Source organism: Onychomys torridus, chromosome 13 (assembly GCF_903995425.1).
Source record: "Onychomys torridus chromosome 13, mOncTor1.1, whole genome shotgun sequence".
Taxonomy (NCBI): Eukaryota; Metazoa; Chordata; class Mammalia; order Rodentia; family Cricetidae; genus Onychomys; species Onychomys torridus.
This window is the reverse complement of record NC_050455.1, coordinates 38,559,156-38,575,109: the sequence shown is the minus strand read 5'-3', so window position 1 is coordinate 38,575,109 and position 15,954 is coordinate 38,559,156. Positions and strand designations below refer to the sequence as shown.

At 39.7% G+C, this 15,954-nt stretch overlaps 1 protein-coding gene across 5 annotated transcripts in view; it reads right to left on the bottom strand.

Moving 5' to 3' along the window:
- Positions 1 to 15,954, bottom strand: part of Dmxl1 (Dmx like 1) — a 151,961-nt gene that overhangs the window by 88,622 nt on the left and 47,385 nt on the right. For all 5 annotated transcript variants that reach the window (XM_036205232.1, XM_036205233.1, XM_036205234.1 and 2 more), the window contains 5 exons: positions 15,818 to 15,939; positions 11,896 to 11,985; positions 11,292 to 11,394; positions 2,576 to 2,695; positions 1,603 to 1,824 (listed from right to left, as the gene is read on the bottom strand). In XM_036205232.1, the coding sequence (XP_036061125.1) occupies positions 1,603 to 1,824; positions 2,576 to 2,695; positions 11,292 to 11,394; positions 11,896 to 11,985; positions 15,818 to 15,939 (657 nt within the window). The remainder of the gene's footprint in view (positions 1 to 1,602; positions 1,825 to 2,575; positions 2,696 to 11,291; positions 11,395 to 11,895; positions 11,986 to 15,817; positions 15,940 to 15,954) is intronic.

Sequence of the window (15,954 nt, the reverse complement as noted above, 5' to 3'; positions counted from 1 at the left end):
TTGTACTTTAATCAGTCAGTCAAAAGAATGAGAAGTAACAAAGAAAAGAGGCACATTCTGAGTACGAAAATGAAATGTTGTCTTGGTATTCTTAGAACCTTAGCACACTGGTTCTATACGTATAAGCACAGGAATCACTGAGTACTAGTTCTACCACACTTGCTGTCCTCTAACCTAGAGTTTGTACTCAAGAGTCACACTTTCATGAGAATTTGATGATTTAAAAAATAGGAGTGTGAGAGTAGAGTTTGGAATGTTTACTCTCTGTACTTAGGGGCTGAATAAGAGGACTATTTGAGTAGGGGTTCTGACATCACTTAAGGAAACTCCTGTTTTTGAAAAAGTCCAAAAATAAAGGAAGAGGCTTTGTATATTGCCTTGTATTCTTGCTACATGTGTGTGAAATACCAGGAAGGTTTATACATCAGATCACTGGGCAGTAAGCCACCATGCATGAATCAGTAACTTCACTTCTAACTAGTGCACAGTGTACTGCTGCTCCTGGTCTGGAAACTGCACTCTCAAAACCACTGCCTTGGAAGAAGGGTGATAATATAACACAGGAACCTTGGACTGTCTGCCTTAGCACATGGCTCCAGAAAACTACTATAAATATTAAAACAGTTGGCAAGTAGGGTAAAAGTTATTATTGACTATATTCTACAAACTTGCTCTTTGTCTAATGTGATAGTTAATTTTTTCAACTTGAGGGATTTGGAGTTACCAGGGAAACAAAGCTCTAGGCAAACCTTTGAGGGAGTTTCTAGCTTCAGTTAATGGAGGTGGGAGGACCCATTCAATACATGGCAACAGGATTCCATGGGTTGGTTTGAACAAGAATGGCCCACATTGGAAAGTTGGCTCCCAGTGGGTAGAACTGTGTAGTAAGGACTAGGAGGAACGGCTTTGTTGGAGGAGGTGTGTCACAGAGGGTGAGACTGTGAGGTTTGCTAAACTTGTACCATTTTCAGTGTGCTCTGTTTCCTGCTTTTTGAGCTATGACCTCTTAGCTGCTGCTCCAGCCAGCCTGCTGCTTGCTGCCCTACTACCCTGCCATCCTGCCATGATGGATTCTTAACTCTCTAAAACTATAGGTCCAATTAAATACTTTCTTTTATAAGTTGGCTTGGTCAATGGTGTTTTATCACGGCAATTGAAAAGTAACTAAGTAACTAATAAAACAGAGTAAAGTGAGCTGAGCATTAGCTTCCATGTATGGCTCTCTGCTTCCTGATTGCAGATACAATGTGACCAGACAGTTCAAGTTCCTGCCATGCTAATCTGTACCTTGGAACTGGGAGCCAAAATAAATCTTTTTTTGGTTGTTTTTTCAGGTATTTAGCATAAGCAGTGAGTAAAGTAGATAACACATCTACTCCCAAATAGCATTTTTTAAAACAAATCAGTATTTACGATACAAGTTGTCTGAAAAATGTCACATAACTTGAAAACATAGTAAGAAATTTAAACCTTCGATATAATTATTTCCATTTCTGCTTTATGTGTATTTCAGAGTGAGTTATAGTATTTACTTTCAGAAACACTGGTAAACACTCATGCCTTACAAAGGTGGCTCAGTTTCTTTTGATAGATCTTACAGACCTGCTGAAGGCTTAACACTGATTATCTCCACTCCTTCCGGCAGATCCATCTCTTTGCTGTACACCATTTCAGAGAACAAGGACAGCCTGCTGGTACTCTGGAGATTTGCCCTGCAAGCCTGGAATCTCTGTGAAAACGGAGACAGAATCTTCTCTGGAGAAGAGGAATAATGCTCTTCGGGTAGCCAAACAGCTTCTGAGAGTTTGGTGTCTGTTCTTTCATCTGTAAAACAAAAAACCAGAACCAAAAGCTGGGAGGGAACTCTCTATGAGTAAGTATTGTAATTACTACTTTTTAATACATTAGCTGAAATATAAAATTGTAGACACTCTGCACAGGAAGAAGGTAAAAGACATTTTACTACTGGTATTCTAGCTAAACTCTAATTATCACCAGTATATAAGAATGGTTTCAAAAACGAATTCTAAACAATAGAAAAGGAGACACTGGTTTAAGAAAGGAAAATAGGAGGAGGAAAAGGAAGAGGGGAAAGGGAGGACATGATCAAGTAAGTATAAACATCTATAAAAAGCTAATAAGGGGCTGGAGAGATAGCTCAGAGGTTAAGAGCATTGGCTGCTCTTCCAGAGGTCCTGAGTTCAATTCCCAGCAACCACATAGTGGCTCACAACCATCTGTAATGAGATCTGGTGCCCTCTCCTGGCTTGCAGGAATACATGCAGACAACACTGTATGCATGATAAAGAAATAAATCTTTAAAAAAAGCTAATAAACCCATTATTTTATATAAATTAATCATATAAATTATATAATATTTTATATAATTAATATATAACCTTAACACTAGTATTCACAAGAATAAATACATTTTTCAATTAAATGTACGTAGGATTTTATGAACTATGTAATAAAGTAAAAGAAAAAAAAACTCTAAAGTTTCAAATTGTATATTTTGTTAAAATGTAGGTCTACTTGAATCTAAAAACAAAACAACAAAACAAAGTAGACTTACCCAGTGAGACAGGAATGGACCTTAAGTGTAAATTCCACATACGTAACAGTGAACGGTTGTCTTGAGTGGACTCTATAACAACCAGGTAGAACTTTTCAGAAAATCTATGCGGTGAATTGCCTGTTGACATCAGGAATATTTTTCATTATCACAGATGGATGAGATAGTATATTAAATATACCAAGTTAAGGTAGCTTTTTACTTTCTTGGAGAAGGAAACTTAAAAAAATACAAAGCATCATTACAGAATGTATTCAATGGTGTTAGCATTATCTTGAAATTTTAATTATATACATGATGTCTGTAATTCATTTTCAAAGTCTAAATTTTAAGTGTTGAATTTGAACATTTTAACCTTAAAAGGTCCTATTATAGTCATCAACACTGAACTATTCACAATGAGATCCTAGTAAGTAGGACATTGCTAAAGAGATAGAAACTATGTAACACAGTACTTTAGGCCAATATATCACAGTGAAATTGTGTTGTTAAAAATCTTCCAAGGTAGCTGGGTAGTGGCCCATGCCTTTGATCCCTGCACATAGGAGGCAGAGGTAGGTGGATCTCTATGAGTTCAAGGCCAGCCTGGTCTACAAAGTGAGTTCCAGGACAGAGAAACTCTTGTCCAGGGCAGGGGAGGATGACAACATGCAGACCTTCCAAGGTTAATTCCATATAAAAATGTGATGTCTTTATAAGAAAACATAGTCAAGAAAGTATTTCCTTTATGTGTGTGTGTCTCACACACACAAACACACACAGAGAAACACACACCTGGGAGTGGGGCGTGAGGGGGTGGAGACACCAGACGGACCGTATGACCAACCAACCTCACTAGTCCTAGATGGCCTAGAACTGTGCTTGCCATACAAGCCTGATGACAAGAGTTCAGATGTGCTAGCACATAACTATAATCTCAGCACCTTCACTGAGGTAAGAGGCAGAGATAAGAGACTTGCCTGAAAGCTCACATTCCAGGTAACAACAGCAGAAAAAAATGAGACTCTGTCCAAAAGACGGAGGCAAGAACTGAACCCCAAAAGTTGTTTGACCTCCACATGCATGTACCCTGGCATAGGCACACCTGCATATGCACAAGCACACATATACAGATGCACAGACAAAACAGTAACAACAAAAACAGAAAGAAAGAAAAAAATCCTTCTTGGTTCACACTGCAAAGTGTAAATAGCATAAAAGTTGCAGAAATAAGTAACCAAATGCATCTTTCTGAAATTATCATAAAGCCAGTAGATCATTATTGCCTCTTTTATGAAAGATTTTAGTGTAAGATTTCTTCATTGCAATCTATTCTTCATATATACATAATTATCTAAACAAAACTTAACATTATAGTCAGAAATGGGTGCCAGGATCAGTAACCTTAGCTACTTGGGCAGCTGATGCAGAAAGACCCCAATTCAAGAGCAACCTGGGCAAGACCCTGTCTCAAAATAAAAGAAGCTGCAAGTATAGTTCATTGATAGAAAGCTTGCTTAGCATTATGTCCTGGATTCAGTCTTTAATCTCAATCTGTCTCTGTCTCTCAGACACACACACATGCAATGATAGAAAATCACAGAAAAGAACATATAAAAAGCTGAAAGCCAACCCCTCACCAGCTACAGTACTCAGAAGAACAGGCACTACGCCTTGCCTGGGCAGCACAGCAGAGTTGACCCTGTAGACAAGGGTGCTGGTGAGCCAGCCGTGAACGTGTGAGAAGGGCATAGCTGGTACTGTCTAACCTCGTCTGCAGAGTGGTGGTAGGGAGTGAGGGTAAGATGTCCCCCGCTTAGGGAGCTGACTTTCCCCTTTACCAGCTGCAACATTTGGGAAAGTGGGCCCTGCACCTTGTCTGGGTAGCACAGAGGAGCTGACCCTGTTGACCAGGGCACAGGTAAGCCGCCCGAGAGAATGTGAGCCTGACACATCTGGCCTCACCATAGGGTGGCATGGGTGGGGAAGAGATTCCCCATCCTCCCTGGCCCCCCATGCCTGAGGCAGGTGGGAGAACCTTGAGGTCATAAGAGCAGGAGACCTGCCCTTGCCACTCACCAGCTACAGGACTAGGGAGAGCAGGCCCTGCACAGCAGATGGGCAGCACAATAGAGCTGACCCTGTTGGCAGAGGTGTGGGCAAGCCACCCTTGAAGTTGTGAACATGGGAGAGCTGTCTCCAACTATTCGTCTGTCATGTGGTGGGTAAGCTAGGAAGAAATGTCCCCCCTTACTCCTTGCCCCTTGCTGCCTACTCCCCCTTACAAGCTGTAAGTACTCAGGAAAGTGGGTGCAGGGTCTGCTCTTACACCCTGTTGGCAGAGGTGCAGGTGAGCTGGCTCTGAGGGTGTCAGAGTGAGATAGCTGGCCACCTCCCCCACATCTGCCATGTGGTAGTGAGGGCAAGGGAAAGATGCCTTTCCCCCTTTGCCCCTGCCACATGTGGTGAGTGAGAGAGCTAACTCTGCCCACTACCAGCTTCAGCACTCAGAAAGTGGGCCCTGAATCTTACCTGGGCAGCACAGCAGAGTTGATTCAGCTTCTCATCTGCCATATGGTAGGATGGGGAGAGATGCCCTGACCCTAAAGCTGCAGATCCAAAGCTACAGGATCTCCACAACACAGGGCAACAATAGGATATACAAGAGAAGTCCCAGTGATGGCCCAGCATCAGTAGTGTAGCAGAAACCAGAAACCTTGAACTAGACCAGTGATTCTTTGCAATGAATACTTGCAAGTAAAGATATATGGACAAAAGGGTTTACTGCGTGACTCACTGTACCACACAACAGCTTCCATCCATAAGAACATGATAAGACTTTCCTTTTCTCTTTTTTTCTCTCTTAAATTTTATTTTACTATTGGGGAGGGGAGTATAAGGGCACAGGGTGGATATGAAGGGATGGGGAAATGTGTGGGATCAAGACGTATGATGTGAAAGACACAAACAATAAATACAAAGAAAGTTAAAAAAATAAGTCTGAAAGAAATCAGAGGTCTGGAGAAAGACACAAAATAACTATTAGGAATTTAACTATCAGGAATTTCATCACTGTATATGTACATATAAAATCATTTAAAAATGTTAAAGAGGTGAAAGCAACTATTATTAGGGTACAAAAAGCTTTACCATTTTAAATTTGTGTAAGGAAAGTTTTAAAAAGAAAACCAAAAAGGAAAGGTGGCCACAGGACTTCTAGGTAAGATGGCACTTTAGAAGCCACGTCAGAACCAGGGCCTGATTACTGCATCAGAAACAGAGGACAGAAATATTTTATTACTCCATCATCTACTTTTCCAGTCTCTGAACTGATCTGGTCAAGAGTCAACAAACATCTTCAACCATTAGACCATGAACTTCCTCCACCATCAGAATGAACTTGAAGCTACAACTGAAACCAAGCAGCTTCTGCCGCCATAGCAACATTTTATTACAGGCAAACTTGACTAAAGGACTCAAAAGGGAAAGACACAAAAGCAGTGTTAGTAGAGATTTCATAAAAGGGTTCTTAGAAACTGCTGCCAGGGTCACCATCAGTGCCCCAGCTGGAAAAGGCAAAGCTGTCAGATCTGAACTAAAGCTATAAACAGTGCCATGGGCACTGCACAGTTGCTCCAACTCTGGGGCAAGAAGGTGGAGACTGCCTAGGCTAGCCACAGCCCACGTAACAGAAAACTCCATCCATACACATGCAAGGTGAGGGGGAGTCCACAAGAGAACAGGACCCTAAAAATCAAGAGTACAGCCCAGACAAGGGCCAGCGAGACAAAGCATTTATATCCCCATACCTTCCCTACAACTATTTTTATCTTTATAAATACAATAGGGAGCCTGGCATGGTGGTGCAACACCTTTAATCCCAGCATTCAGTCAGGAGGCAGAACAGGTGAATAGCTGCATCCTTATTAAGTAATATTAAGCTCGAGGCCAGCCTCATCTAAGTAACAAGTTCCAGGACACCCTTGGGCCATGTAAAAAGACCCAGTCTCAAAAAGATTTAAAAAGACAGTACAGTAGGGCTTTGAACATGCTTATTACTATTTTACTCTCTTTATATATATTTTCCTCCTTTCTCTGTTCAGCATCCACCCCTTCTCGTGTTATATCTCTAAAAGACAAGAGGCTGACCTAGTTAACTAAAACTCCCATATACCAACCCCATTTTTAAAACTTTGAGTCAATTGTTCCCATTGCTACATATGTCAAAACTTATCACCAGTCTAGCTGGACTGCTTACTTCTTTCTTCTCCACTCTACTCATATTGTAGTATACACAGTACCACTGGGGTCCCTTTATCTCTAACTGATACTCAAGGGTCCAGGAATATAGAATATAAAATTATAAACTTAAGGAATGGCAACTAACAGCCATCAGCTTGGTTAAAAAAAAAAAAAAAAAAAGATAAACCCAAGTTTAACTGGGCCCCTGCATGTTTTAAGATGGGCAGCTCTGTCAACAAACCAAATGTTAATTTTCTTTTACTAAAGATTGCCCTTTGCAGCCCTGGATATCTTCAATAACCCCCTACCACTCACAACTGAAAGCAAAGTTAACTTTTAATAGTTGTTTCTAGATGACTTCTAGCAGCTGGGTGGTGGTGGCTCATGAACTCAGGAGGCAGAGGCACGCAGATCTCTATGAGTTCAAGGCCAGCCTGGTCTACAGAGTGAGTTCCAGGAAAGGCTCCAAAGCTACACAGAGAAACCCTGTCTCAAACAAACAAACAAACAAACAAACAAACAAACAAACAAACAAAAACCCAAGCAAGACTTCTGGCATGCATCCCATGCCTGATGTTTCTATGTGACTCCTAGCATGTACCCTGTGCTTGATACTATAAAAGGGGGCCAGTACCCACCTACATTGCCATAGCCTAAGAATTCCAACATTGGCCGTGGTCTCAGTTAGCTGATAAGTTTTTGTGTCCCACTGTGTTTTATAAATTTTTTATTTTTTATTTTTCTGGAATAAAGTTTGCTTCTGATTTAATAGATTTTGGTGGCCTGTCTCCATTATTGAGAGATCCCAGACCCAACAATACTTTAAAATTTTAGAAACATGTTGCTAATTATTGGAAATGGTTAACCAAGAGAATATTGGCTGATACTGCAGAGAGTACTCAACTCGCAGAGGCAAAGTAGAGATAGTGCCTAGAAAACAAGTCTATGAGCCCCCAAAAACATCACAATTATACTACACCCTAGTCTCTCCTGAACACCACAAACTCATTCAAGGGCAGAAAAACCTGAATTAAAAGATCAAAAACAACAGCAAACCTTAACTAACAATCTAATCCCAGAAGTGCAGGTCCCAGAGCAAAACACAACTAACATGAAGAACCAAGACAATGTGTTTCCTCCAATGTTATCAATCCCATATGTTATGGGACATGCTCTTGTATACTGTAAAGATTTGTCAATCAAATTGGTTTAATAAAATGCTGATTGCACAGTAGCAAGCAGGAAGTATAGGTGGGATGACCAGATAAGGAGAATTCTGGGAAGAGGACGAGCAGAGTCAGGGGTCACCAGCCAGATGCAGAGGAAGCAAGATGAGAATGTCACACTAAGAAGAGGTACCAAGCCACATGCCTACACATAGATAAGAATTATGGGTTAATTTATGTGTAAGAGCTAGTTAGTAATAAGCCTGAGCTACCAGCCAAACATTTCTAAGTAATATTAAGCCTCTGAGCCAATTATTTGGGAAGTGGCTGCTGGATACTTAAGAACAGGCAGGAGGAGAGAAACTTCTGCCTACACCCATATTAATGACCCCTGATTAAAATGACTTAGATGAAATTCCAGATGCAGAATTCCAAAGAATGTTTATGAATATGGTAAAACAACTCAAAGACTTGAGTATTCTCCAATAGAACACAAACAGCTGCATGAAATAAAGAAGTCAATATAAGATATTAAAATAGAATTTAATAAAGGGATTGAAAAATTGACAACCCAAATCAAAATAATGACAGAAATGAAAAACATAATGGGTCACATAAGAACTTCAGGGAAAAGCCTTACCAACACAATGGATCGCGTGAAGATGGACTATCAGGGTAAGAAGACAAAATGGAGGAATTGGACAAAGTCAATGACAATTTCTTTTAAATGTATGAACCCAACATGCAAAAGCTCTGGAAAACATGGCAAAACTACACACTATTAGAATACAAGAGGAGGGCTGGAGAGATGGCTCAAAGGTTAAGAGCACTGACTGTTCTTCCAGAGGTCCTGAGTTCAATTCCCAGCAACCACATGGTGGCTCACAACCATCTGTAATGAGATCTGTATACTAAATAAATAAATCTTTAAAAACAAAAGAAGAATACAAGAGAAGAACTAAATGGTAAAGGCATACAAATATTTTTTAATAAAATTATAGAAGAAAATTGTCACAAATCTGGGGTGGGAAAAGCTATCCTGTAGTGGTTAGCTGTTCTGTCTACGACCTTGAAGCACTGCCCCAAGAGACGCAGCAGGAAGTACATGCCACTTGCCAGGCCCATATCATGCTGTACTGTGGCTCTAGCACTGTGGTTCCTTTGCCATGAAGTCTGCTCTGCTGGCATTTTCCTTTTGATTATTCTTTTCTTTTTCTTTCTTTCTTTTTTTTTTCCTTTTTAGACAGGGTCTCACTACAGAGCCTTGGCTGGCCTGGAGCTCACTCGGTTGACCAGGCTGACCGATCTGCCTGCCTCAGCTTCCTAAAAGCTGACATTACGGTGTTTTCTACCTCACAAGACTTTCTATTCTTTTTTACAAATAACGGTCAAAGTCTTGGCATGAGTTCCTTGACACTGTGGGCATCTTCTCACTTTTCCTGATGCTGCTCTCACCCTTGCCATGTGCCTCCACTGCTGACCCTGGTAGCTTTCTCAGACACTAACTTTAAAAGGCATGTATTTCTCTCTTCTTTTTTGTCTCCCTCCTCCTAGCAGATGCCAAGACTTACAGCTTGCCTGCTCTGTTGTTTTTCTCTCAATCTCTATTTAAAAAATGTCCTCAAATTTTCATGCTCCAAAAAGGTAACAATATTAACACCTTTAATATCGTACAGAAAAAGAATGTTTTATTTCTGTATTCCTTATTTTAAATCTGTCATCTGTGTGTGTGTGTGTAGTGGGTAGCCATCCCAGCATTGGCCTGGAAGTTCCAACCCCCATTGAGGCTTCAGTAATGATCACGCCCACAAGGCGGGGCAGAGGGAGGAGCGGAAGACCGAGGAGCAGGAGGAGGTGGTCTCTTGGTTCCGGGACGCGGGACACTAGAGGTGGACCGAGCAGAGTTCTCCAGAGAACACCGCCGGACTACCCTATACCTTTGCCTGCAACCTACCCCTTCATTTGTAAGTTACCCCACAAAATAAACCTCCCTTTTAACTACGTGGAGTGGCCTTAATAATTTCACCAATATGTGTGTGTTTTGGGGGGGAGGGTTACTTAAGCATGTGCAAGTGTATATGAGCAAGTGTGCTGAGGCCAGAAGTTGCTGCTGGAACTCTTCCAAAATCACTCTCTACTTTGCATTTGACCTAGGGTTCTAGAGATTAACCTCAGATCCTTCCTGCTATATGACAAGCATTTTACTGTCTGAGCCATCTTGCCATCCCTTTATTCCTCTCATCTTTAGCATGTGGCTAGGATGTCCAAAATTACAAAAGCACATGAAAAAAGTATATTTTCACAGTTCATAAACTCTCAAGGAAAATGATGAAAAGCCAGCTGAAACCACAGTAAGACACTACCAGTGTTAAAGTGCAGAACTCTAAGTAAGACTTCTCACAAGTGAAGTGAGAAATGCAGAAGAGAGAACATACTTTTAAGAAAAAGATCTGGAACAAATAATACAGTTAATATTATCTGAGACATAATAACTGACTTCACTGACAGTGTAACTGTTTACTGGATTTTAGTCTTCAGGAGAGAAGTTAACCAGTTTGGTTTGTCTCTGTAATTGAAACTGATACCCAATAAATTTTAGCTGTTTTCTCAGCTTTCCTTCATGCAAGTTAACAATCAGGTTAGGTGGTAGAACTTAGTTAAAAATGAACTTTTATTATAAATGCTTTATTACACATATATTTATTTTAATTAAGACACTGTTTAAACTAATAACATTACCATTTTAAACATGTATTCCTTTAAATTATGGGCTTCTGGAAAGTCAGGTATCTACATTTTTTTAAAAAATACATCCATGTAAAAAGCACTCACTCACTCACTCACATGATAATAATAGATTCCTCTACTGTGTACCTAAGGTAACATGTAACTGGGCTGGGGGTATGGCCACTCATAGAACACTAGCTTGGCTTGCTCAATCACCAGGCCAATTGGAAGGAGATCAGGCAGCAGGGAGGAACTTAAGAGCAAAGTAACATGCAACTAAGGAACAGTCAATTTGCTTTGATGTGTGTTGTTTGTCTATTTCTTGGTTAAGAGTAAAAAGATATGCTACAAGAAGGGCTATATATGTATATTCAAGCGATTCAGGAGGCTGAAACCTTGAGCAGGGAATTTCAATGCCAGCCTAGACTACTAATTAGACCACATAAATAAACACATACATTCACAGATAAAAAAAGAGATAACAGTATTTATGTTAAAAGAAAATCAACCTGAAATACAACTTGAGATGTATTAATTCATCTTTATAAGCTATGTAACATAAGCTGCATGATATTTCTCATCAGAGCAAAATTTTTCCTTACCTGGATCCAATAAAATGTTATCTTTCCCCAGACTTTTCTTCTCAAGATTATTCAAAATGAAATCTTCTTGAAAAACATGAAGCAACTGGGTTTTTCTGCCATGCTGAGATAAATAAATACCAACATAAATTGACATATATGTCTGTGGGGGTCCCTGAACCTTAATTCCTGTTCAGGGTACCATCTGTGGGGGTCCCTGAACCTAAGTCCCTGTTCAGGGACTTACCTTTTAAAGGGTTCCTATGAGGAAAAGAGAGGAATAAGAAACTTTTAGATAGAAAGAGGAAAGGAAACAGACAGAAACACAGGATAGCTTTGGGAGGACCTGGATCGAAATCCACTGGCCCCTTCTGTCTCTTCAAAAAGGCTTTTTATAACAATGCCAATGGGCGGAACAAAAGATCTCCCCCTTGCTAGATCAAAGCATACTGCACGGCCAAGTGTAGACCCTTCCAAAACACCTGGTAACCACGCCCATGGTCCAATCATTCCCCTATGCAGCCCTGCTGGGTAAAGCAAGCTCAGATCTCACCAGGGAACCTCTGTGGTGGGTCTCTATATTTGTCAGCTACCTAATGCTAAATAGCAGAACAATAATACTTACAAGCTTGGTAATGGCATCTAATGCAATAATGCAGCCTGGCCTGGCTGTTGATTGCTGACTGACGATGTTAAACACTTCACCAACATATTTCTGTTTAAAAAAGAAAAATCCTTTAGTAAACAATTTTAAAAGTAACTAAAAAATATGAAATATTTCAACCATAATTAAAATAAATAAGGAATTCAAGTAGGTCTAAATAGTTTCTTTCAACTATAAACATTATAGGATTTTACCTTCATAGAAATTACACAGAAATGAATAGAATTACAGCTCCATAGGTACAGAGAGGTAAAAGAAGGCAATGCTTAGTAACTTAGGGGGAAAGTATTTTATATCAAGCAAAGTGAAAGATTGCCTTCAACTTTCTGGATATATTCTAAGCAATGCTTTTAAAATATCAATCTTTCAGAATATCCTACTTATTTATTTTGTTGTTAAACTGAGACTGAAACTCAAGGCCTTGTGCATACGAAACTCAAGGCCTTGTGCATACGAAACTCAAGGCCTTGTGCATACGAAACTCAAGGCCTTGTGCATCCGAAACTCAAGGCCTTGTGCATACGAAACATATGGTCTTCCACTGAGCTATATCCCCTGACTAAGAGTCTCCTCATTAGCCATCATAAGGATAGTTTCTCTACCTTGATAAACACTCTATTTGAATTTCAAGGTAATTTGTGCGTGTGTGCGTGCATGCGTGTGTGTGTGTGTGTGTGTGTGTTAGTGGGACTGGGGATGGAACTCAGGGTCTTACTTAAACTAAGCCAAGTGGTCTACCAACCAACTCAAAGTGGTTAAAGCATTGATTTTAAGGTGGAAGAGACAGCTACTGATGTAAGTTAACATCTTGTTTCTATAGGTTTCTATAAAAATTTAATCTAAATTTTTAAAACTTAAATGTACGTATGTATGGGTATGTGAATGCAGGTGTCTGAAGAGGCCTGAGGTGTTGAATACCCTGGAGGTGGATCACAGGAGGATGTGATGGAGTACTGAGAACTAAAGTAGGGTCCCTAAAAGACAGCACGTGCTCTTAACTGCTGATTCATCTCTGCAGTCCCCTTCCCACCAGCTCATGTTTCTGCTGTAATTGTGAGCATGTGTGTGTATGTATGAAAAAGGTGGGGGGAGGCAAGGGGAGAGACAAAGTGACAGAGAGACATGAGCAAGAGCCAACACTCATATGCCACAGTATGTCTACGGAGGGAGAAGGGCAACCTTGAGTGTTAGCCCTTGTCATCCACCTCATCTGTATGCCAAACTAACTGGCTAGTAGGTTTCTTACAGACATATGCACTACAGTGCTCCGCTTTTGTGTGGTTTCTGCGTCAGGCTTGTGCAGCAAGCACTTTGAGTCATATCCTTAGCCCAAATATGCTGACTTATTGAGTCATTATGTCTTCATATACTGTGAAATTCAGTGCTCATTTCTGTCCTCACATACTTAACTTTTCAGTAGCATTTTACCCAGTGATCACTCTCTCCTAGAATACTTGAGATTCTATAAAATACCATATAAACCATATTTTTAGTAATATAATGCTGTACTATTCAATACTTCTATCACTTATTTTTTCTAACTATATTCCTTCCTACAATTACATCTACTGCTGCAACTTTAAATTTGTCAATAGTCCTTATTATTGTTGTTGTTTTGTGTTGAGATGTGGGTCTTTCTATATAGCTGTGGCTGCCCTGGAATTGACTGTATCGATCAGGCTGGCTTGGAATTCAGAGATCTGCCTGTCTTCTCTTCCAAGAAAGGCATATACCACCATGCCTGGCCTCAGCTACTTATTTTATATCTTCAGTTCACACCTTCTTCTAAAACCAAAGGCAACTTTATTGGACCTCTAGGATGTCAAATAGGCATCTCAAAATGAGTATGTTCAAAGCAGGGATCTTAAATTCCCCTATTCTTCTAAACCTGATAGTTGTACATTCTTCCTCATTTCAACCATAGCAATGCTACTTTACACAAGGCTCATGCAAGTTATGACAGTCATCTTTTTCCTCACATCCAAAATCCTGTCCAATCCTAACTACTTACACTCAAAATACATTTAAAATCTGGCCACTTTTTAGTGTTTCTAACATTAACCCTCATTACCCTTCTTCGCTCCTTATCTTTCTCCTGGACTAGGGTTATAGCTTTTTAAATTGGTCTCTCTCATTCTACTTTTTTCGAACATAGTAGCACTACAGTTGTCACAGTGACTTATTAAAAAACACCTACATCAAATCATTATTATATGGGCATAACTTTTAATGGTTTCTTGTTGTGGAATATTCTTTTACACTGTAAAGATATGTCACTGTGATTGGTTTAATAAAAAATTAAATGGCCAATAACTAGGCAGGATTTTCTGGGAAGAAGGTGGAGCTGCCAGCAAGACACAGAGGAAGCAACATGGGCATTACAAAGTAAAGGTAACCCAGCCATGTAAAAGAATGAAGATTAAAAGATATGGGTTAATTTAATTTATAAGAGCTAGTCAGAAACAAGCCTAAGCTATTAGCTGAGCTTTCAAGATTAATAAGAGGTATCTGTGGTTATTTGTGAGATAGCTGGCAGGACAGAAAAAGACTCACTACAGTTTCTGTCATTATAGGCAGAAGTACAAGTTATCAGAATGGACTATAAGGCCTCCATAGGATCTAAGCAGGTTACTTTTCTGATTTAATTCTTGACTACTCTATCTTACTTTATTCCACAATTATCTCTTAGTGTCCTATTATATAACTAGCTGCAGGGTCCTTGAACAGGTCAACCTTCTTTTTGGATCACTCTTCTGGTAGTCACATGTCTAGCTCACTCCACTCCTTCAAGTCTTTTCTATAAGGCTTTCCCATACACAGCAATTTAAGGGGCACTGCCTACTTCTCTTGCAACACTGTTTCTCTCCACAGTACTTGTTAGTCAATGTATTTTTATTTAGTTCCCTGCAGTGAGCTATCTTGCTTCACTAGAATGAATTTTGTGCTATCAGTTTGATTTTTTGCAACTAAATTCCCAGTGTTAAAACGATACCTCAATAAATGTCTCTTTCTACTAAAGTAATATGTGTGTGTGTACATACATATACTTTGCAAAACATTGTGTTTGGTAAAATTATACTTTAAAAAGAACTTATCAAACAGAATAGAATAAACCAAGGACTCTACTAGTTTACAATCTGAACATTAAAACAACTAGTAACTGTTAGTAACTTAGGCTAGAATCTCCTAAGCAAAAGAACTGTATGTTCAAGGCTAGCCTATGCCCCCACCCCCCCAAAAAAAAGTGAAGCAAAAGAGCTGTGTGTTCAAGGCTAGCCTATGTTAAAGTCAAACAACCAACTAAAAACAAAAACCCTGACTAACCACTAGAACAGAAAAACTGCAGAAATGCTTTCTTAGTGGAGGTGCTAAGTAAATACAGCCAGTGGCTTCCACTAGTTAGACTTAAAAAGAAGTGGAGTCTTTTCCACAGTAAATGGGTTATACAGGCATCCAAAACTTGCCTGGGCTGCAACTAAGGGGAGGGCTTTTTCTTTTCGAGTTTCAGATAAAAACTCCACTCTTACTATTCTAGCTCCCTTAACGGGACAGGAACCAACAACATCTACTACAACAGTAGTCCCCATTTATCTCTGAGCAAAGAAACACATAACCACACTTTCCGTTTTTTGTTTTTTGGTCAGAGGGAGTCTTGAACTCATGGATCACAGAGTGCTAACATGTGCTCAACCACTTAGCTACACACCTAACCTAAAAATAATGAAAGGTCTTAACTTAAAGTCACTACACAAGTACAAGACTCATCTGAAAAAATATAGTACCAAAAATACACTTATCTGTCATAAATTATAGGTCACAATTCTAGAACAAGCCAGGTAAGTATAGGTTGCATATCTAAAAACATCATAAAGCTAGTACTTACAGAAATTTCAGGATTGGAAAGCTCATATAAAAGTTTCTTGGCATCAATAACTGCTTCATATAACCTCAGATATTGTCCATCACTAGCTACAAAGCATGCACTAGGAGAGTTGCAGTATGCACCTAGAAAGTATTTAT